At 43.3% G+C, this 24,535-nt stretch overlaps 2 protein-coding genes across 2 annotated transcripts in view; both read right to left on the reverse strand.

Moving 5' to 3' along the window:
• The window catches only part of LOC310995830 (protein NLRC3-like), a 58,652-nt gene extending 34,213 nt beyond the window's left edge, over nucleotides 1-24,439 (reverse strand). Inside the window, exon 1 of the mRNA XM_083984990.1 lies at nucleotides 23,971-24,439. Within this exon, the coding sequence (XP_083841116.1) occupies nucleotides 23,971-24,041 (71 nt within the window). The 5' untranslated portion in view covers nucleotides 24,042-24,439. The remainder of the gene's footprint in view (nucleotides 1-23,970) is intronic.
• Nucleotides 1,364-19,816, reverse strand: LOC310995833 (NLR family CARD domain-containing protein 3-like; the record flags this gene model as incomplete). The annotated part of the gene is made up of 7 exons (XM_083984993.1): nucleotides 19,739-19,816; nucleotides 19,350-19,578; nucleotides 11,688-13,488; nucleotides 3,173-3,346; nucleotides 2,908-3,081; nucleotides 2,052-2,098; nucleotides 1,364-1,899 (listed from the first exon to the last, which is right to left on the reverse strand). Exons 1-7 carry the CDS (start codon nucleotides 19,739-19,741, stop codon nucleotides 1,364-1,366), a joined length of 2,964 nt encoding a protein of 987 aa, XP_083841119.1. The 5' UTR covers nucleotides 19,742-19,816.
• Nucleotides 24,440-24,535: the final 96 nt, after the last annotated feature.

Raw genomic sequence — 24,535 nt, forward strand, 5'->3', positions numbered from 1 at the left:
CCCGCACCCTCACTCAAAGTGGCTCTTATATTAATTTTTGAAAATTACAAAAATGTGTCCAGACTGTGGCACAGTTTCAGTTGTAATGACACAGTCAGCCTCTAGATAGCGTCTCCAATGCAGACGCCGCCTGGTGCACGCATCCACTGGACCTTCTCCACCAGTGAGGAAGAGATGTGGAGAGCGGAGGAAACAGAAAACTATCAGGTAGATTGTACTGCCGCCGGCCGCTGCCGTTAGTACTTGGGTTATATGGGAAGCAGAATAGGCCTATCTGTTCACCAAATTTAAAGGCAAGGGCGGGGATGATCGCGGTCGCCGTGTAAATTGAACACTTTAGCGCGATTTAGCCCTTTAAAGTTAAAGCAGATATCAGCTTCACGGCCGTTTCGGCTAATGCTGCGTTCAAGGCAGGCTTTTGAAACCGTAAGTTACAGCTTCAAGTCACAACTACGACTTGGTAGCGTTCCAGGTAACCCGTAGCTCGTGTTTTTACCATCCTGTTGTCTGTGAAAGTTCCCTATAACGGCCACTCGTAACTTCCGACCCGTGAACTCGTACCAGATCGAACTGGTATGACTTCACAGGAAGGAAAAACACAAAGTACGAGTTTCTTTGAACGCACCATGAGTTAGCAGCCCCCGCCCTTGTCAGGCATCAATTGGTCCTCGTGCTACGTCACCACATTCACGCGCATCCCTTGGCTGCACACACAGCCCTTCATGCCGTTCTCTCTCCTCATTGGATAACACTTGTATCCCACAAGGAAAATTTTCTCCTCGGGTTACAGCAGAGCAGAGTGACGGAGAGACTCGTGTTTAGGCTGAAATACTTCATGTAAGTGATTGCTGACGGAAAATAGGACTATTTAGGACTTATATTAACAAAAACATTCCACTGATATCTGCTTTAATTACTGTTACAGCACGCCCTGTGTGTGTGTCTGTATCTGTGCGCCATTGTGTGTGAGATAGTGCAGGAGGAGGGGGCTGCCTGACAGAAATGACAGAGGGTGAAACGCTGTTAAAAAAAAAAAAAGACTATGGTGGGCCCAAATGAGACTCATCAATTGGAAAGCACTGCTTTTTGTATTTTTATTTATCAAAGAAGAGCATACAACTGTTATGCATGCATTTGAGCATGAATTATGTTACGTTAAGTTCAATAAACATATTTAAAGTGGCAGTTTTATCATATCTGGCTAAGTGTGTGGTCGATGAAAAAATTGTGGCCCCCTCCATCATTTAAGTTGCCCATCCCTGATTTAAACCATGAATGTGAAAATGTGAGTGGGAGACAGAGGCAGACATGTAGAGACTGGTCTGTCTAGTGAGAAGGTTTCTGTGACAGGAGATTGATTCACTTAACACAGACTCACTGAGGAACCAGAACTGGACCAGAGTGTAAACCCAGGATACAGAGGTTGAGTGAAGGTGGTGTTGAAGGTGTAGATGTGGATCAGTGAGTCAGAGGAGACTCTGTAGAAGGACAGAGAGCCAGCAGGACAGTCCACATACACTGCTACTCTGTTAGAGACAGAGGAGGAGGAGGAGGAGGTGATTGGTGTCCGTCTGTTATTGTGCCAGACACAGTATCGACCATCATAGACGTTCAGACTCCAGGACTGATCGTTCCATCCAAACAGACAGTCGTTAGTGTCTCCTTTCTTTCTGATTCCTCTGTAACTCACTGATACTTGAACCTCTCCTCTCAATTCGACCTCCCAGTAACAGCGACCAGTCAGACCAGTTGAACACAGCAGCTGAGATCGAAGGTCAAATCTGTCTGGATGATCAGGATATGACTGATCCTCCTCCACATGTGTCGCCTTCCTGTTGTTGTCAGACAGTTTGATCTTTGTGTTCACTGTGTTTGTGTCGATTGTGAGTTGACAGGAATCTGATGGAGAGAACACGACACAGCTGCAGTTATTGATCATGTGATCAGTTATTGACAGTTTGATGAAGATTCATGAGGTCAGTGATGTGACAGTGTGAAGATGGTTGAATGTGCTGCTTTGTTTCCATGAATCAAAGTAAAAACACACTTACACTTCCTCAGACCTGGTGTCAACCATGGGACTCCAGCAGGCTCCACCCTGAAAGGAGGAGGGGGGTCAGAGCAGCACCTTCTCTGTCAGCATGCACACATGGACATTACATGGCTCTCACACACACACACTGTTTTATCACTGTGTTCACATGGAGGCTGGTATGTATGGATGAACATTGAGCACAGAGAAGAAGGAGCTGGAGTCTTTATCTAGTGATGATACAGAGCAGGAGGAGACGAGGAGGAAACACTTCATCATGTGTTTTCTCCATGTGATGTCATAAGATGTCAGCAAATAAGATGATTATTGTTACATTATTGATGAAATGTAACTATTGTCACATTAATTTGTTTGAATTAAAAGTGAAGCTTCATGTGTTTTGGACACAGGAGCAGCACTGCCTGGGGGATCTGTAGCCTACATACAGAAATCACCACATTTACATCAATAAATAAATGTTTTACAATGAACCGATCAGTCTTCATTAAATTTTATTTTATTTTATTAAGTTAAAGTGGTTTTGAATAGAGCATTTGTGGCAAAAGCTCATCACGTCTGCTTATGTGAAAGCCAGCAGAGACTACTGATGACGTATGTGAGTGTTGACGTGGTGTCCCAATTCGTAGGGGTTGACTTTCAACCCTACTCCTTGTAGCTCCGTTTCAAGGGCGAGGGTTAAGGGCTAGGGGTAGGGGTAGGGATGAAAAATAGAATTGGAATTGAATTGGGCCAAAGAGACAGGGAATGACATGGAGAAAAGGGCCATCTAATAACATAATAACATTAACAACAGGTATGAACGGGGCCATAGAAAATGTTCCAGCTCCTCGTTCTCCATCAGACAGTCTCCATACCTGAGAGAGTCCGGTCTCCAGTCTGGATCCTCCAGTCCAGCAGACAGCAGCTTCACTCCTGAGGCTCCTGGATGATTGTAGCTCAGGTCCAGCTCTTTCAGATGGGGGGGGTTGGAGCTCAGAGCTGAGGCCAGAGAAGCACAGCCTTCCTCTGTGACCAGACATCCTGACAGACTGAACACACACAACAACACACAGGAACCCTCTGTCAACACCTGCTGCTGTGTTCAAGTGTCATCAGATAAACAGCTGGATGGATCCTCACCTGAGAGTCTCCAGTCTACAGTGTGGACTCTCCAGTCCACCAGACAGCAGCTTCACTCCTGAGTCCTGCAGGTTGTTGTTACTCAGGTCCAGGTGTCTCAGACTAGAGGACTGGGAGCTGAGGACTGAGGACAGAGCTTCACAGCTTCTCTCTGAGAGGTTACAGTTGTTCAGTCTGGAGAGGAATTTAAGGATGAACACTCAATATGAAGTAAATAAGAGATCATAAATACAAAACTTTCTTTCTTTCTTTCTTTCTTTCTTTCTTTCTTTCTTTCTTTCTTTCTTTCTTCCTTTACTGTCATGTCCAGTAAAGTTGTGTTTTTAGTTCTAACCATATTTTCATTCATTTTGTATGCGTTTCCTGTTTTATTTTGTGTGCACAGTAAGACCCTCTCCCATTTTGGGCCATGGTCGTGGAATGACCTACAAGCCAGGCTGAGATTGGGCTCTCTCATCCCTCTTTCTTGCCGCAGTATTTCGGATTCAGGTTGCATCAGAGCTTACTGCTTTACAGACTGTGTGTATGTGTGTGTGTGTGCCTGCCCGTCTAGGCAGGCGACAGCCTGCCCCCACGAGTTGATGTCCAATCACTGTTTACCCTCCACACACTCACAGTGACTCCCCTCCTATCACACTGCTGCAACTGAAAGTGCAGCTCACACAAAGAAGAGGGAAAAAAAGAAAACAAACAGGCGGCAGCAAGAGCGGAAATTAATTACGTTATTGGTGCGATTTAGCACATTTAGCTTTTATTGCACGTGTGTGCGGCCACGTGTGTGGCCGCGTGTCCGTGATAGAGAGACCGAGGTCCAGCAGGAGGAGTTGACTGACAGGGATGAGAGGTGGTGAAAAAAAAAACATTTATTTTATCATGCATTAATGCATGTTGCTCACATGCTTTTATTTTGTAAAAGTCTGTTGCTGGCTGCTGCGGTGTAGGGGTCAGAGTCGCCGGACACCATAAACATGCGCTGTGCACCTCTGTAAAATTCTCAATAAAATTTCATGAATGAGTGTATTTTTCACCACAGAATACTAATATCCCTCCCCCTGCTCTATGCTGACCTGACGCGTCTAGAGTGGTTGACAGCTCTCTCTCTCTCTCTTTTTTTTTTCACTGATAAAATCACGTCAAACCAGCCATTCCCATTAGGAGAGCCAAATGCCTGACGCGCGATCTACTGGCACTGACGCACCTGTCTTAATATGGAACTCAACATGAGAGCGAAGGTGCGCTCTGCTCTTATTTCCATCTCACCACACACACGTCGACCTGTGTCTTGTGAGAAGTACAGCACGATGGGGAGAGAGAGAGAGAGAGAGAGAGAGAGAGAGAGAGAGAGAGAGAGAAAGAGAGAGAGAGAGAATACAGTAGGCTATACAACACGCACTGCACACCAGCTGATCCGCCGGTCCACTGAGTGAAATAAGCAAGTTAGTCAAATAATCAGGGCCGTTGCTAGGAATTCTGGGGCCCCTGAAAGAATACTAAAGTGGGCCCCTGACTTTTCCACTTTTTTTCTTAGACTACTAATGTATGATAATTTTTTATTTAGCCTACTTTGTTTTGATGCTAATGCAGCATTACTATGAGTATTAGTCAGGGTCTTATGCAGAATAATTCAGTCATACAAAGATTAGACTAGGTGCAGCAGGTGTCTTCAACTTTGTGAAGTTGTGATATCAAATCGGAATGGGGTTTATAGGGGGATTGACAGTATAGGCTAGTGCTATAACTAGTAAATTATAGTGAAAAAATCAATACATTTAATTAATAAATTTAATCCAGAGGAAGTACAGAGTTAAATGAAATTCTAGCACTGACTCCATATGTTCAGACCATCTGCAATCCTGTTTGACTTGTGTGTGTACATATATATTATATATATATATATATATATATAATGTGTGGCCTCTCTCTGTCAAAAATGCCAGGGCCTATTTTCTGTCCCAGTCCGCCACTGACCACGGCGATAGGGGCCCCGCAGGCTGAGGCAGACAGAAACGTCGAGAAAAAGAGCGATTTTCTGCCTCTGCACTGGTCTCGCAAAAGGCTTAGCGTGACAAAATGGTAACTCCTATCAGAAAAAAACACAGATCAACAGTGCTGTAAGTACTTCCTGAAAAATTTGGTACGATTTGGTGTTTCTACAGTAAATATTTTGGAGACGCTGGCAATTTTAAAACATCGGTCCATTCTGCTTCTCTCAGAAAATCTTTGTATTGGAGTCAGTGAGGAGCAGAGACAGACGTGGCCGCACTTAGAGGCTGATAATTCAAATTCTGTAAGTCTCTCTAATATTTTGAGCACATGGTGAGAAACAGAACAAGTTTGTCTTACAAATTTTGAAAAAATAATGTGTGTAGAGTGTAAATTGTGGCCGGGCTTAGTTTAGTTTAGTTTAATAAGTTTATTTGTATCAGGGACAATGTACAAAATAACATTAGTCTCGAAATGAGACGAGATGCCTTGTACCGGATTTAGCTTACTAGCTACTTTCCATCCGTAGTCCCTGGGCAGGTGAATAAGAACAATAGAAATATAAGAATTATCAATTTACATAGCATTCTAAACATCCATACACATGCATATACACCCTCTCACACATCACAAACACTCAGGACATAGTCATATTTCATATCAGTTAACAAAACATACAGTTATTAAAATACTTCACACTTTGCCAAGGTTAAAAATAATTTAGGCTCATGATTAATGCTGACATGTCTGATTTCTTAGGATCCATTGTTTGACTTCCCGGGAGAAAACATTGAAGTCTGTACAGAGTTTCAGATTAGTTGTAAGATTGTTCCATGATTTGACAGATTTAAAAGAGAAGGCAGATTGAGCAAAGGCAGAGCTACGCTTAGGGATGTTACAATCTCCACTTGAGACAGATCTTAAAGCTCTGGTGGAGTGCTCAGAGCAGAGTTTAACAAAGGTTTTCAATGGGGGAGGGGCAACATTATGAATTATTTTGTACACTAGACGGACATTAGAATACATCATTAGATTATCAAAGCTAAGCATTTTATATTTGTTTAGTATTTCACAGTGATGATACTGTCGTGACTTTCTGTCTAATATTTTCAGTGCTTGTTTGTGTAGTGACCTGATGGGTTTCAAGACAGATGGACTTGCCTGAGACCAACAGGACATACAGTAATTATAATGTGACGAAATCATGGCATTGAAATTAGTTTTCGCCTCTTCAACTGTTAATGAGTTCCTGATGTTTCTAAAATTTAACAAGTTATATTTCAGCGTGTGGCTCATTTTCTTAACATGGCCCTTAAATGTAAGAGTGGAATCTAGTATCACACCCAGGTATTTGAACTCATTGACATTTTTTATTATTTCTCCATTAACATATATATTTGGGAAAATAGTATTTCGTTGTTTATTTGAGAAATACATGGTTACCGTTTTATTAGTATTAAGTGTAAGACGAGAGTACTGAAGCCACCGTGTAACTTTTTCCATTGCCATTGACAGCTTCACAGCTACTTCTTCGGGATCTTTCCCAGCAGTGTACAGGACCGTATCGTCCGCATACATCAGGGTCCCTACTTCATCACACACAGATGGAAGGTCATTAATGTATGTGCTAAACAGCAGCGGTCCTAAGATGGAGCCCTGCGGCACTCCCAACACACAGGCTTTAGAAGACGAAGTTTTATCATTGATCCGCACACACTGAGAGTGGTCAAGTAAGTAAGACTGGATCCAATTTAATACATTAACTGAGAGTTTAAATGTTGACAATTTTGAAAGGAGCACTGAATGATTAACTGTATCAAACGCCTTTCTTAGATCTAGAAATAAGGCACCCATCACCCCTCCTTTATCAAGGCTGCTTTTAACGACTTCAAGGAAGTAGCAACATGCAGTTTCAGTAGAATGGTCGAGTGTGGAAAGAGAAAAATTCAGGAATTTTTCTGACGCTGCAGGGGACGACGTGCTAACAGCTAACAGCCATGCTACAGCAGCTGACTGAGCCTTTTGGAGCCACGGCTCGGCTCACGTTAACAGGGGCATGGTGCGTTCCTCTCGGTCAGCTGGTGAAGCAGCGGTCTGATGAGCATGATGTCATGCACGACTAAGTTGTGATGTTGTCATGTGATGAAAAAGACATCTGATCACGTGTTTATGGACTATAAAAACTGATTAAAAAAATAAAATAAACGATGCTTAGCCTGGCGGTGGGGCAAGTAAGACCTGGGGGCCCGCCGGGCTTATAATACACTGGGGGAAACCCTGGCAGTGCAGGCATATAATTGGCACATCACCAGCTTCTTCACATTGCTGGGGGAGATGCTGTGCGGGACAACCAATTATGCGGGACATGGTCTCTATTTGCGTGACCTAATTAATTCCTCTAGTCTAGTCTATGCTTCATGTGTATTACGACTTTGCCTGCCTCGTGATTTGCCCTTTTTAACCTCTGCTTTTTGGATGTTGTTCACTCAATTTCTGTGGACTGATTCCTGTGAACCTAACCCGCGACTGTATTTAAAGGTCCAGTGTATAGAAATTGGCAAGGTGTATTGGCAAAATCTGAATATACTACCCATGAATATACACTATATTACCAAAAGTATTCGCTCACCCATTCAAATGATCAGAATCAGGTGTCCTAATCACTTGGCCTGGCCCCAGGTATATAAATTCCCTTAGTTCCAGTGAAAGGAACTTTGAATGCTTCAGGTTACCAAAACATTTTGGACGATTCCATGCTCCCAACCTTGTGGGAACAGTTTGGAGCGGGCCCCTTCCTCTTCCAACATGACTGTGCACTAGTGCAAAAAGCAAGGTCCATAAAGACGTGGATGACAGAGTCTGGTGTGGATGAACTTGACTGGCCTGCACAGAGTCCTGACCTGAACCCGATAGAACACCTTTGGGATGAATTAGAGCGGAGACTGAGAGCCAGGCCTTCTCGACCAACATCAGTGTGTGACCTCACCAATGCGCTTTTGGAAGAATGGTCAAAAATTCCTATAAACACTCTCCTCAACCTTGTGGACAGTCTTCCCAGAAGAGTTGAAGCTGTAATAGCTGCAAAAGGTGGACCGACATCATATTGAATTCTATGAGTTAGGAATGGGATGGCACTTCAGTTCATAGAATGAGTAAAGGCAGGTGAGCGAATACTTTTGGTAATATAGTGTATTTCTATTAGTGTATAATCACTATAAAAAAAATTTGGGGGGGTTTTCGTAGCCATAATTATACTTTCATACAAGCAGGGATGCAAACAGGTCAGGACCAAAAAAGAGAGGAATTGTCTGGCGTGGGGGGGGGGGGGGGGGGGGGGGGGGGGTCACCATTAACAAATGATTACATTACAATATCATGGAAACGTCAATTTCCAGTAGTTCAACCCCAACCAAGTATTGATTGATTGATTATAGATGGACATAGTTTTCAGAAGGCCAACATTTCTATATTAAGAATGCTTAAAAATTAAAATTTTGGAGATACTGAATTTTAGGTCTTCACTGAATGTTAGTCATAATTATTACTATTAAAATAAACGGAATAAATAAAGACATGGGATGTTTCATTCGGTGTGTAATGGACATGTATATTGTAGGAAGGGCACTACATATATAATGTGTTAGTTTCACTTTAATTATTCTACATCGCGGAGGCGACGTCTTTCCACTCAGGGCTTCCTTCACCTCTGAAACGGGGCAGAGCTCCGTGGGAGACACCTGCCTGACACAGCAACGTAGAGAACCGTGCATGTCCGCGGCGCACAGCTCCACGGACGGGAAGGGGGGGAAAAAACGGCGTCGCCGTCGCACCGACTGCACGCGGCTACGCGCCGCTTTAATGAGCGCGCGCGTCTACATTGGAGGTAGGCTGTTATCAGTATAATCAGAGACAACCATGAATGAGTTCGCCTCAGTTTCACGTGATTGTCACTGTCAGCCTGTTAGAACAACATTTTACTGACCCCAGCTGAGACGCTGAGACCCCCCCCCCAAAAAAAAAAAAAAAAAAAACTCTTCGGATCTGAACGATTCACACAAGTCACCTAATTGGTCATGAAAAAAGCGAGTTTCGCTTTTCGGTGCGCTGTTTGCATCCATGTACAAGGGTCTTGTTTTAGACAGGTTGCCATCTTGCGCCACCATGTTTGTACAGCAGCCCTCTAAAATGAACATCTAAAATGGTTTAGATGTTCACCTCATCGCTCCATGCTCATGAAATACTCCCAGTTGTACCAGTCGTGGTAAACACGTTTTTTTGTCCTCAGAGGCCATCGTCACTTGCCGATGGGAAAAGACAGTGCAAGTGAGCATTGAAATCTAGAATCTGAACGATAATCATGTGTGGCAAGGTGAAGAGGGCCCGGGCGGGCTTCGAATCCCAGACTCCCGGGTAAGAGTCATGCGCGTTAACCACTTGGCCAAAGGGACATCCTCTTGGCCAAGTAGCCTGGGCGCATGATCAATTGGAGGCATAGTGACAGGACCGTCAACTGTCACACATGCAAATGAGTACTGTCTCTGTGAGCTCATGTACAGATGAAAACAAACTAATTCACGTCCATTGTTCTGTTTTTTTTAACTAGTCCACTTTTGTTTTTCAGTAGAACCTCCTTCTTCCTACAACAGCAGCCTCAAATCACTACCACTTAAAGGGATATTCCGGCGTAAGTTTAAGCCATGGTCCAACACACCGTAACACCGAGTTAGACCCCCCCTCGAGAGATGAAGTCTGCTAACTGCTAGCTTTTCCAGTTGTAGCAACTTTAGCAATGACCGCACCATAACAAACAGTGCAGTATACGGATCCACTATCCACCGATCAAAAAGCCACTTACAGCCACAAATAATGCTCAGAACAGCACCAAACGTCATCAACAGTACAAACAGGGTCCCAGCACATAATACGAGGCATCAAACATATGTAAGCTTTGCCTGGTTTCTATTGAAAAGAGACGAAAACAACTCACCCACTCTGCCCCAGTTATACGCTATGCAGCAACTTTCCGTGTCCAGCACAGAGTCCAGGCACTGACAACACAAACCGAGGCCGACTGGCAGCACAGACATCTGGTTTCAGCGGCCACCGACAGGCAGTGACCAGTGACCACCACACTGACCACTTGATTCCCCCATATCCTATCTGTGATGTCTGCTTGTACAGGTAGTCAGCTGGCGTGGAGACGATTACCGAGTGAAGTAGAGTCCCGCAGCTCAAGGATGAATGTGTGTGTATTACTCCATATAATGCAGCCAAGTTCCTATGTATCTTGCCTATCAGTTTATAAAAGTTATTATCGAGTGTTCACAGGGAAATGAACGGAGAGAATCACGTAAACAAGCGTGAGATTAGACATGACGTCACACGCGCGATCAGGACGCCGTTCGTTGCAGGAAGAGACTGTCTGTAATTTAGTGAAGGAGACATCTAGGACACGGCTGAGTTTATGGAGTTTGAGAACAACAACGACTGGTTTCATTTCGATGGGCGCCACTATCAGTTTGAGACCGAGTTTACTGAAGACAAGCTGAAGGAAATGGAGGAGTAAAGTGAAAGAGGGGAAGCTGCGGTGGAGACTATGTAATGGAAATGGAGGCTAAAAGTGACAGAGGGAGAGAGCTGGTGGAGTCTAAATGCTGGACCTGGGGGAATCAACTGGTCAGTGTGGTGGTCAATGCCTGTCGGTGGCCGCTGAAACCAGATGATTGTGCTGCCAGTCGGCCTCGGATGTGTGTTGTCAGTGCTGGACGCTATGCTGGACACGGAAAGTTGCTGCATAGCGTATAACTGGAGCAGAGTGGGTGAGTTGTTTTTGTCTCTTTTCAATAGAAACCAGGCAAAGCTAACAGATGTTTGATGCCTCGTATTATGTGCTGGGACACTGTTTGTAGTGTTGATGGCGTTCGGTGCTGTTCTGAGCATTATTTGTGGCTGTAAGTGGCTTTTTGATCGGCGGATAGTGGATCCGTATACTGCGCTGTTTGTTATGGTGCGGTCATTGCTAAAGTTGCTACAACTGGAGAAGCTAGCGGTTAGCAGACTTCATCTCTCGAGGGGGGGTCTAACTCGGTGTTACGGTGCGTTGGACCATGGCTTAAATTTACGCCGGAATATCCCTTTAATGAACCCAAAGAATCACAGACAGGAGTTACATTTACAACTAAAAAACAAAAACACCTGCTAGGTGTGTTAAAGTGTCATCAGATAAACAGCTTGATGGATCCTCACCTGAGAGTCTCCAGTCCATAATGTGGACTCTCCAGTCCACCAGACAGCAGCTTCTCTCCTGAGTCCTGCAGGTTGTTGTTACTCAGGTCCAGGTGTCTCAGACTAGAGGACTGGGAGGTGAGGACTGAGGACAGAGCTTCACAGCTTCTCCCTGAGAGGTTACAGCTGCTTAGTCTGAGGAGATGATCACAAGGAATTAAAGAAGAAAGCAGTTTATTATCTGTCCTGTTGAAAAGACATAAGTGTTTATATAATGATGAATTAATCCAACTATCTCTACACTTACAGAGCTTTGTTAGAGGCTTTGACCACTGGCAGCAGCCTCAGAAAAGCCTCCTCAGAAGCAGAGTATTTCTTCAGGTCAAACTCGTCCAGATCTTCTGATGACAGTAAGATGAAGACCAGAGCCGACCATTGAGCAGGAGACAGTTTATCTCTGGAAAGACGTCCTGATCTCAGGGACTGTTGGATCTCCTCCACTAGAGATCGATCATTCAGTTCATTCAGACAGTGGAACAGGTTTATGCTTTTCTCTGCAGAGGGAGTCTCTTCAATCTTCCTCTTGATGTACTGGACTGTTTCCTCATTGGACCGTGAGTCACTTCCTGTCTGTGTCATCAGACCTCGTAGGAGATTCTGATTGGTCTCCAGTGAAAGACCCAGGAGAAAGCGGAGTAACAAGTCCAGGTGTCCATTTGGACTCTGTAAGGCCTCGTCCACAGCGCTCTGGTAGAAGGTTGCCTCTGCAGATTTGACTCCTGTTGTTTCAGTCTTCTTGGATGTTGTTTGTTGTTGTGACATCAGGTTGAGTCCAGAGTTGATGAAGGTCAGATGGACATGAAGAGCAGCCAGAAACTCCTGAACACTCAGATGAACGAAGCAGAACACCTTGTCCTGGTACAGGCCTCTCTCCTGTTTAAAAATCTGTGTGAACACTCCTGAGTACACTGAGGCTGCTCTGATATCGATGCCACACTCTGTCAGGTCTGATTCATAGAAGATCAGGTTTCCTTTCTGCAGCTGCTCAAAAGCCAGTTTTCCCAGAGACTCAATCATCTTCCTGTTCTCTGGACTCCAGTGTGGATCTGTCTCAGCTCCTCCATCATACTTGAACTTCTTCAGTTTTAGATGAACCACCAGGAAGTGGATGTACATCTCAGTCAGGGTCTTGGGCAGCTCTCCTCCCTCTCTGGTCTTCAACAGCTCCTCCAGAACTGTAGCAGTGATCCAGCAGAAGACTGGGATGTGGCACATGATGTGGAGGCTTCGTGATGTCTTGATGTGGGAGATGATCTTTCTGGACTGCTCCTTATCTCTGAACCTCTTCCTGAAGTACTCCTCCTTCTGTGGGTCAGTGAACCCTTTGACCTCTGTCACCATGTCAACACACTGCGGAGGGATCTGACTGGCTGCTGCAGGTCGTGTGGTTATCCAGAGGCGAGCAGAGGGAAGCAGTTTCCCCCTGATGAGGTTGGTCAGCAGCACGTTGACTGAGGTGGACTCTGTCACATCAGTCAGGATCTCAGTGTTGTGGAAGTCCAGAGGAAGTCGACACTCATCCAGACCGTCAAAGATGAAGACGACCTGGAACTGATCAAACCTGCAGATTCCTGCTTCTTTGGTTTCAGAGAAGAAGTGATGAACAAGTTCCACCAAGCTCAACTTTTCCTCTTTCAGCACATTCAGCTCTCTGAAGGTGAAGGGAAATGTGAAGTGTATGTCCTGGTTGGTTTTGTCTTCAGCCCAGTCCAGAGTGAACTTCTGTGTTAAGACTGTTTTCCCAATGCCAGCCACTCCCTTTGTCATCACTGTTCTGATTGGTCGGTCTCTTCCAGGTGGGGCTTTAAAGATGTCTTCTTGTCTGATGGTTGTTTCTGGTCCGTCTGGTTTCCTGGACACTGTTTCAATCTGTCTGACCTCATGTTCATCGTTGACCCCTCCAGCCCCTCCCTCTGTGATGTAGAGCTCTGTGTAGATCTGGTTCAGAGGAGTTGGGTTTCCTGCTTTAGAGATCCCCTCAAACACACACTGGAACTTCTTCTTCAGGTCAGACTTGAATTTACATCCAAAAACTGGAGCAAAATATTGTGAAAATAGTTAAAATACAAAAAATAAGAAAATATAACATTATAATTTTTTTTTTTTTTAACATAACATTCCTCTAAATAACAACTACATTTTTTACACGTTTCCCTCCATGTGTTGATGTCAGTGAACGTCTCATTTGTACTGAGCACCTAAAGGGACATGGAGGGAAAAAAAAACTTTTGCGAGATCTCGCAATACTTTTGTGAGATTTTGCGAGATCTCGCAATACTTTTGCGAGATTTCGCAACAGTTTTTTGCCAGATATCGCAATACTTCGAGAGGTCTCACAACGTTTTTTCCTATGTCAATGAACCGGAAGTAAAACAGACACACCTCTGCTGCATCAGAGCCAGTCTACGATGAGCCGCAGTTATTATGCACTTTATTAACTCATTGAGTGCCAACCACGTAATTTCTCGTTTTTCGTTCCCATGCGTTGAGTGCCAAAAAAGTAATTTTACGGAGGCTGTGACACGGCACGGTGCGTCTGTGTTATTGTTGTTTAGTGGCGCCCCCCCTGCCCCCGATGGTGGTTTTGTGAACAGAACAATTGTTGTATATATTTATCTTACACGAGCCCTTTGATCCAGAAATGCAAGTGTCAGAAGAGCGACAGACAGGCACAAATAGAGCACCTTTCATAAAAGACGCTGTATCTCCTTTTCTAGAAAAAAAGCAGGGATTTTGGTGAAAACCAGCCATGTTTAGCTTGAGTTTTCTCAGGAACGGAGGCACGTAGAAACACACGGTTTGTGGCCATTTGAAGCATAAAGTTTCCCCTTTCAAATTAGCCACAGTATGTGTTGGTGGCAATAATATAGAATACGCTGTGGCTCTACAAAAATCGTCAAAAATGGTCTAAATTGCCGGTACATTTGACTAAAACTTTGGAAAGGAGTCATTTCCATAGTGACCATAGTCCATAGTCATTTCAGATCATGGTCCGCTAACCACGAAAATCAGCATTCCTAACACACAAAATAGTTACCGCCCTTGGAGACTCAATCCTCTTCTCTTATCAGAAGAGTCTTTTACCAACTTTATTTCATCTGAAATACATTTTTTTCTTGACACTAATCAAACGCCAGGAATGTCATATTCAACTATATGGGAATCTTTAAAAGCTTATCTACGAGGCCCGAATCATTTCTTATTGCGCAAATAAGAAGAAAACAAATACAGTGCGCCTTAAAGAACTAACAGATCAAATCCTGGAACTAGATATGTTATATAGCCATCAACCATCTCCTGACATAGTGAAAAAACGTCTAACGACCGAATTTGATATCCTATCAACGCAACAGGCGGAATATCTCCTCTCCAAATCTAGACACGGATGCTATGAACATGGGGAAAAAATTGGACGTATTCTCGCACATCAGTTACGACAAAGAACTGCCAATCAGACTATACCTGCAATCAATGATGAACAAGGTTCAAAGTGTACAGATAGCCTCAAAATGAACTCCTGTTTTCAAAATTTCTATCAAGTATTATACACATCAGAATGTCCAACTGCACCCTCAGTGTTGGAGGATTTTTTAAGATCCCTACATGTTCCATCCGTAGACCCAAACATAGCTGATTCATTGGAGAAAGACTTCTCGGCCCTGGAAATACTATCTGCAATCAGATCTATGCAAGTAGTAGGACCCCCTCGTAAACGAGTTGTTACAACTCAAGGGGCTTATCCTACTATAATAAACAACTTCAACAACAAAGCGGCAAGTCACCAGGGCCGGACGGATATCCGACAGATTTCTTCAAAAAAATCTCAGACCAACTTGCCCTTTACTAATGTCAGTTTTTGAAGAATCACTTTCACTTAAGACCTCTGACCATGCGCCAAGCAGTAATCTCTGTAATTCTCAAAAAAGGAAAAAACCCTCTAGAGTGCAATTCATTCCGCCCAATTTCTCTCCTTAACACGGATGCAAAAATCCTTGCCAAGGTTCTGGCACGCCAACTAGAAGGGGTTCTTCCTTCCATTATATCACCTGACCAAACAGGCTTTATTAAGAACCGTTACTCTTTTTTCAATGTCAGATGCCTTTTTAACATCCTTTATAGCCCCTCTCCACCTGGTGTGCCAGAGGTCGTCCTCTCACTTGATGCTGAAAAGGCGTTCGACCGGGTGGAGTGGGGCTATCTTTTCAGCATACTAGAGAGGTTTGGATTTGGCAATAAATTCATATCATGGATCAGACTTTTATACTTCTCCAATGGCTGCTGTTCGTACTAATAATAATTAGTCCCCTTTCTTCGAGCTTAAACATGGTACAAGACAGGGATGCCCCATGTCACCGCTTCTTTTTGCGGTTGCAATGGAACCACTAGCTTTAGCTCTGAGGCAAAATACTGATATCAGAGGAATTCACCGAGCAGGGGAGGAGCACAAAGTCTCGCTTTACGCGGACGACATGCTACTATATACAGTATATCACAACCCCTTTTGAGTCTTCCTAAGCTAATGGTCTTACTAAAAGAATTTGGCAAACTATCCGGCTACAGGGTCAATGTTCAAAAAAGTGAGCTGATGCCTGTTGGCACTAGTAATGATGAGACATCCTTAAATTCACTCCCCTTTAAAATTAGCCCCAAAAAATTCAAATACCTTGGCATATGGATTACAGATAAACATAAAGATCTTTATGCTGCTAACTATCAGCCCCTGTTATCAAACTTAAATCAGGATATCGAACGATGGGATCCCCTGCCTCTCTCTCTGGGTGGAAGAATTAATACAGTAAAAATGACTGCCCAAGTTTTTATATATATTTCAGTGGCTTCCCATCTTTTTAACTAAATCTTTTTTTACGAAATTAAATAATCAGATATCAGAAATTTCACGAGGGCCACGAGGGCTACAGCCTGTCCGATTTGGTCTTGTGCCCTTGAAAAAAATATCTGCCCTACGGCCACAGTGGCCTTGATGCCCCACCCGCACTGCCCCGGTTGATTTTGCAGTTTTCTTCTTTGCCTCTTTCCTGTCAAGACGGCTTTGACACCTGCATCTTTGAAGAAAGAACAGTGCATATTTTGATGACAATCTGGCAGCATCAGGGGTGGGTTTGATTCAAGCCTGGCATAAACCGCTCGGGTGGGCTATAACAACAGTTTAACAACCAATCGATCACCGGCCAACCAGGAGACTTCATCAAACACCCCCCAATACAAACAGCCAATTATATTGCGAGTTGCGCTGCGCAGAACCAATCATGTGGCTGGAAAAGAGCCAAGCCACAACATGTTAACACGTGCTAGTGTTTGGACTGCTGCAGCCGTGCACATCAGCAGAGGGACACCGCCGGTAAAAAAAAAGAAAAGCTGTTTTGCCTCAGAAGAAAATGTGAAGGAGAACTCGGATGGCTGACCGTGAAAAGTGCGTGGTGCGTCATGTTTATATATGTTCCAACTGAAACTCTGAAGTAGGCTTGGGCGATAGGTTAAAAATTTCCAATCGGCCACCGTACCCCTTTAAATCGGCGGTTGACGATATATTCGGCTCTGGATCCAAAGTATCCAAACAACAGAACAATTTTATTATATTAGACTATTTTCCATCTTTGCTGAGCATACGGTTTGTTTTAAATTAAATAAAAGCCTGTCCCATAGACGCGTGTCTCTATAAGACGGGTCCGCTCGGCACACACACACTCACACACACCCTCAAAAAAAAAAAAACTATTGGCAGAAGTCCAGGCCGTGAGAACCGGCAGCCTACCTTTCGTATTGATAATCCGTTGTTGTGATAGACACATGTGTTTTTATAAAGTGGATACAATCACCGCAACTCTGTCCAGAGCTTATACTTTTATTTCCGTATCCTTGGTAACAGTAACCCCGGTACAAGGATTTCAAAATAAGGGCACACTGAATATTATAAAACATTACAGCCATTACGCTCTTCTAAAAATAATTCAGACTCGTTGGAAATCAGTGTGAATAACATACATATTACATAGCTATAGCTGCCAGATCCGATTTACGCACGCTTTGAATTGTGCTCCATGTAAATTAGACTTGAATTCTGTGGAGGCAGACCATTAATTTGGCGAAATAAAATGCAAAAAAAATCGCCCAGACAATCGCCAAAAATTAAATCAACCATGACGGACTCAGCCGGTGGTCGATTGGCGATACATTCGTCCTATCGCCCAAGCCTACTCTGAAGTAAAGCTAAACTTTCACAATGGAGACGCCAGACAGTTGGAGCGGACCGACGTGCGGCCGCTCTGCTGCTGCTCAGCCCAGAGCGACTGTTGTGTTCACACCGACACACACAAAACTCGGGCGTAAAGTTCAACTGTGCCGACCTGAACATTGCCCAGACCAGACCAATGCAAGCTACTACTAACGCCTGTTTTATTTATATGATTCTGTTGCATTTCTGACAGAAATTTTTTTTTATCACAAATAACCTTCTGATAACAAACCGTCCCTCAACAGGGGAGGAGGTCTGAGACACCACCTGTCTCCAATTTACAATGCTGCCCTTTCATCCCTTCCCAGGAGACTCAACCATCTAGCCTCAAAGAACAACCACTGTTCACAAGTGGCAAGTGACTCCAATGACTGTCGTTAGAACACAATAGGGCACTAACGAAGTCGAAACCAACTTCCCACCAACGACTGTCACTCCAACGACAGTCGTTGGCACTTGGAGCACAAAAGGGAACCAGTGACATCATCACCCTTGTGAAACGCCCACACAAGAGGTTAAATAGTGAGTCTCCACACCAGATAGTTGGACCAGTCCCAGCCTGGTCAGCTGCGTACATGAACTGATGAAGCCTCTTGGATGAGAGGTGAAACGTCTTCCTAGACAAACAACTAAGTCCAGTTGCTTTCGATTTAACCTCCTTTGAAATACTATGACCTGGACAAATGAGAATATGCACCGGCTTCTGATAACTTAAAATCTCACTTGTGACAATAAGGTAATATTTAAGCTTGACCAAAATAGTGATTTAGAGATATATTATAGAGTTTTATTATAGTGATATATATTGATGTCGACTGATATTAAAGCAGAAGTAAGCGGAATGTTTGTGTTAATATAAGTCTTAAATAGTTATATCTTCCGACAGCAGTCACTTACATAGAGTGTTTGGTCTGAAACACGGGTCTGTCAGTCACTCTGCTCTGCTGTAAGCCGAGGAGAAAACTTCTTGTATACTTCCTTGTATCCTACAACCTTTATCCAATGAGGAGAGAGAACAGCATGAAGGGCTGTGTGTGCAGCCAAGGGATGCGCGTGGATGTGGTGACGTAGGGACGAGGACCAATAGATCCAGGTCGAGTGCTGCTAACTCCATCGGCTGACAAGAAGTTAGCCAAAACGGCTGGATCGCTTACTTCTGCTTTAAAATAATTATTGTGAATTTTCTCATATCGCCCAGTGCAATAGTGAACAAATAAGGTAGGAATTTCAAAACATAGCCATAGGACTGGACCTTTGTGCAAAAAATTAAATGCATAAATGAATTTAAAGTTGAACATTTCTGGTTCGCTTGAGCCTGTTTTATGTATTAATTTCACAGATAGATATTAAATTAAAGACGTTGATTTAAAATCACTGTTTTATTTTATGGCCTTGCTGCCCTGGCTTTTGGCCTTTGTGCCCACAAAAAAATGACAACACGAAAGGTCAAGTGGCCCTGCCCCTAAAATGCCAAAATTCCAGGCCTGGTTGTGTGTCTGTTTTACTCCCAGTTCACTGACACTGCTTTAAAAGGAAAAAATTGCAAGATCTCGCAATACTTTTGCGAGATCTCGCAAACACTTTATTCCCTCCATGTCCCTTTAGGGGCTCCGTACATTTGTCCATCATGTTGAATCTTTAGAGAAATCCTCTTACTGCTCTGCAGACGCTCAGCCAGCTCCTCCTGCTTCATGCTCCTCAGGAAGTTCACTGTGATCTTCACTAATGCCTCTCTGCTGCTCCTCCTCTGCTCTTCATCCTCACCGTCCAACACCTCCTCATCCTCCCTCTGACTCCCTGAGCATTCTGGGTAATCTGGCCTCAGAGCCTTGTGGATCTTCTTCAGCTCTTTCTTCACAAAAGTGACCATGTTCTCCTCCAGCAGCTGGAACAGAAACTCTATGAGTGACAGCATCAAACTAAAACCATGGAGCCAAACATCAGATCCATGTTGGACAGACTGACAATCCACTGGTGTCAAAGTGCAGCATGGAGATGATGGTGAACACAACAGATGTAACAGCAGCTGTTGGACATGTCCTCACCATAAATATGGAGTCCAGGTGTGTTTGATGCTGCTGGGCAGACTGACCACTGGGAACCTCTGAGCTCTCCTGGTCCACTCTGTGGAGGAATCAGTGTCAAGTCAACATCAGTACAGAGAGATAATACAAGATGGACTTTATATGTCCCCTGAGGACGTTCACAACAGACAGAGACACTTTGGTTTCAGACCTGGTCCAACAACATGTCGTACAAACTGGTTATTTTCTACAATAACCTGAGTCTGACTGTCAGTTACAGCTTACATCTGATCAGCTGATCCACGTCCTCCTTTAAAGGTAAAGAACAAGTCCTTTGATTCATCGCTCTTTAAAGACAGACAGCTGGGTTCAGGAGAGTCTGGTCTCTGCTGCCGGATCCTGAAACAACAACACAACTCATGTTAAATAGTTTAAGGTTTTCAAAAAAAATGAACACAGTAAAAACATGAACCTTGATACCTTAATAAAAAACAATCCTTGACTTGTTTTTCCTTATTCCTGTAGATTAAAGCTGTAAACCATGATAATGAAGGATTTTTCACCACAGAAAATGTCATTTATTTGTTTGTTTTGTTCTGTAGATGATTTAAAGTTTCTATCTTTACCTGAGTTTTGCTCGTTCTCTGTCTCCGGATTTATTCACATTTGTTTGTCTGCTCCTGTAAAAAGCAGCTGCTGAGATTCTGCTTCAGCTCCTGTAACTGATCTGATCCTCTGTCTCTGCTCTCTGTGTCTGACATCTATGGCAAGCCGTTTGAGCATTTATTCCATATCCTTGACATCAGGCGTCAGTGTCATTCACTAGTTTGAGCATTGTCAGCACATTCCCATTCCGAAGGACCGCCATTCCGACGGTCTGCCAGTCCGAAAATTCCTTCCGAGGGGCCGCTGTTCCGAATGTGTTTTATTTTGAAAATTGACCGGATTCTCTCGTGGTTTGACTTCCTGCCCGGCTTGACACGATCGCGCCGCGGGGACAGCCCCTTCCCCCTCCCCCTCCAAAGTTTCACCCAGGTGCGAGTCTGATGCTCACGACAGCACCCACTAAACACTGAAAACAGCGGTGATACTGCTCCCATGTCGGAGTCAACATCGGAGTAACAACATCGGAAAAAGAGAGAGAGAGAGAGAGACCTGTCATGCCGTGTAGAAAACAACAACAAAAAAGTGTCACGACTTCCTGTATTTGGCCCTTCAAAATAAAAGCCCCATAGCCTTTCATATAGTTCAGTCATATTGATTTTGAGTTCATTTTGACAAGACATGGCTCCAAATGTTTGTTTGTTTTTTCCTGCGACCAATGATTTTTTTGGTCGACCAGTGCTCAACTATTTGGGGACAGCCCTAGAAAAGCAGTGATTTATCTTTTCTTTTTCAGGTTTGAAAATGCCATATCCAATAAGCCTACCCTACATCAATTTTATTTTTATTTAATGACATTTATGTCAAAGATACAGGAGAGTGATAGCAACCGATAAAATAGTGTAGTAGTGAATATGCAGTTACCCTCTGTATCTGTTAGGAAAAGGTTCATAAATGAGAATACCAGTGTTAAGTTTATGGAGGCTATAGTCATGTCACCAACTGTGAGTGCAGAGACAGTTGATGAACTCCTGGATAATTTCAACTGCAAAATCTCAAATGTCATTGATACCATTGCACCTTTTAAAACTAAGATGACCTTGACCAGACAGAGAACACCATGGAGGAACACTTTGATGGTAAAGGCTCTGAAAACAGAATGCAGGAAAGCTGAGCGTAAATGGAGAAAAACTAAACTTCAAATCCACAATGACCTCTACAAACAAAGTCTTTATAATTTTAACCATGGTTTATTCAAGGCTAGACAGCAACACTTTAATGAAATGATTAATAAGAACATCAACAACACTCGTGCTCTGTTTGCTATGGTTGATAAGCTTACAACCCCCCCAAAAGAGATAGCTTCAGAACTCTTTTCCACAGAAAAATGCAATGAATTTGCTTACTTTTTCAATGAAAAAATCAAATCCATAAGGCTAAATATCAACACAAATCAGCAAAATAATACAATGATGCAATCCCTAAAATCACCTAGGAATAAATCAACTGTAATATCAGAGTTTAATACAGTTGACCAAAAAACCTTAGAAGAAACAGTTCAGCATCTTAAAACATCGACATGTTGTCTTGACACAATACCATCTGACTTTTTTAAAACTATTATAAGCTCTGTCCAAACAGATCTGCAGCAAATAATAAATTGCTCACTTCAATCAGGCACGTTTCCTAAACCCCTGAAAGTAGCTGCCATCAAGCCACTCTTAAAAAAGAGAACATTGGATACTACCATTTTAACCAATTACAGACCCATCTCAAATCTTCCCTTTATAGCCAAGATCGTTGAGAAAGTGGTTTTTAATCAACTCAGCAACTTCTTGAACTCCAGTGGACTCTTTGACAAATTTCAATCAGGCTTCCGACCTCACCACAGTACAGAAACAGCTCTTATTAGAGTGTTAAATGACATAAGGCTGAACACTGACTCGGGCAAGGTGTCAGTTCTGGTCATGTTGGATCTCAGTGCTGCGTTTGACACTGTGGATCACAGTATACTGCTGGACAGGTTGGAAACCTGGGCAGGACTCAGCGGGACAGTCCTAAAATGGTTCAGGTCCTACTTAGAGGAACGGAGTTATTTTGTGACCATTGGTAGTTATCAATCCGATCGAGTGGCTATGACATGTGGAGTTCCTCAGGGGTCAGTCCTTGGACCCCTTCTGTTTAACCTGTATATGCTGCCTTTGGGTCAAATTCTACAGAACTCTAATGTCAACTATCATAGTTATGCAGATGACACACAGATATATCTTGCACTGTCTCCAGATGACTGCAGTCCAATAGAGTCATTATGTCACTGTTTAGAGCAAGTCAAAAATTGGATGAGCCAAAATTTCCTTCAGTTAAATCAAGAAAAAACTGAGGTCATTGTTTTTGGAAATAAAGAGAAGAGGGTTGCTGTCAGTAAACACCTTGAGTCACTGTCTTTAGAAACTAAAGACCAAGTCCGAAACCTTGGCGTGCTGATAGACTCAGATCTGACCTTCAACAGCCATATCAAATCAGTCACCAAATCAGCCTTTTATCAACTTAAGAACATATCCAGAATTAAGGGTTTTATGTCCCAAACTGATCAGGAGAAGCTGATTCATGCTTTTATCTCCAGTAGACTAGACTACTGTAACGGTCTTCTGACTGGTCTCCCCCAAAAAAGTATCAAACAGCTGCAGCTCATTCAGAACGCTGCAGCTCGAGTTTTAACCAGAACAAAGAGATCAGATCACATCACCCCGGTTCTTAAGACCTTACACTGGCTCCCAGTCAGCTACAGAATAGATTTTAAAGTTCTGCTACTGGTTTACAAATCACTGAATGGTTTAGGTCCAGAATATATGAATGACATGTTAGTAGAGTATAAACCCAGTAGAGCTCTGAGATCTACTGACTCAGGTCAGATAGTGGAGCTCAGAGTTCAGACCAGACATGGTGAAGCAGCATTTAGCTGTTATGCTGCACACAAGTGGAACAAACTACCAGCAGAACTGAAATCAGCCCCAACTGTAAGCACTTTTAAATCCAGGTTAAAAACATTTCTCTTTTCATGTGCTTATAGCTGTGAACTTAAAACTTTATCTTTTTTTCTTTTCTTTTACTTTTATTTGCTCTTGCTTTTAACTCTGTTTTTAGTGTTTTGTTTGTTTTTATTCTGTCTTAAGCTTCTTCTTTTTTTAAATGTTTTGTCTTTATGTAAAGCACATTGAGTTGCCTTGGTATGAAATGTGCTATATAAATAAAGATGCCTTGCCTTGCCTTGCCTATTAACATGTGGATGTTCAGGCAGGGACTCTTTACTGCAGCTGGACAATGTGTGTCTGAGTTATAACTTAGATTTTATGGAGAATCATTGAGATTTGACTCCACAGGAAGAACGTTCAACAGAAACTCAAAAGTTAGTTTTGTCTTACATCTGATCAGCTGATCCACGTCCTCCTTTAAAGTCAATGAAAACTTCCTTTGAGTCGTCACTCTTTAACGACAGACAGCTGGGTTCAGGAGAGTCTGGTCTCTGCTGCTGGATCCTGAAACAACAACACAACTGATAAATGTGCATGTTGGAGAAAAACTGATGAAAAATATCTTCAATCTTTTAATAAACACAACAACTGACTTTTAGAGAGAAAAGTCTTTCTGACCTTTGACCTGTGGTCCTGCCTTTACGTTTCTTAGAGGGGGGGCTCCCTCCTCTCTGTCCACACTGATCCATGCTGCTGAGCTCACATCCACATCAGCTCACACACACTTTGTAGCTTCACCTGCAGAGGAAACACACATCATTCATCTGCACAGCAGCTCACATGTCCATCATGTCTCCAGCTGCTCCTCCACTGATTGGCTCTTCTTCTCTGCTTCATATCAGTGTCAGTTGAATGCAGTCACACAGCAGTGAGGAAGAGGAAGCTGCCATCAGCTGCTGTACTTCTACTATCAGTCCACTAGATGGCGTCATGGAGCTGCAGTGAAGTGAAGAGCAGCCCAGCAACATGATCCATGGACCACTGTTTCCATCCACTGACACACACAAGGACTGAGATCCACTGAGTTGATGTGACACAGTCTCTGTGTGGACAGCGTCCCTGTAGAAAACCACTGGATCAAACAAGCTACAGCTGATTGTTACACACACAACAACTGGGCCTCAACTTATTTCACCTCACAGCTCTACTATCACAACATTCACTCATTCACTCACACTGGAAA

Source organism: Trachurus trachurus (assembly GCF_905171665.1).
Source record: "Trachurus trachurus genome assembly, chromosome: 13".
NCBI classification, from domain to species: Eukaryota; Metazoa; Chordata; class Actinopteri; order Carangiformes; family Carangidae; genus Trachurus; species Trachurus trachurus.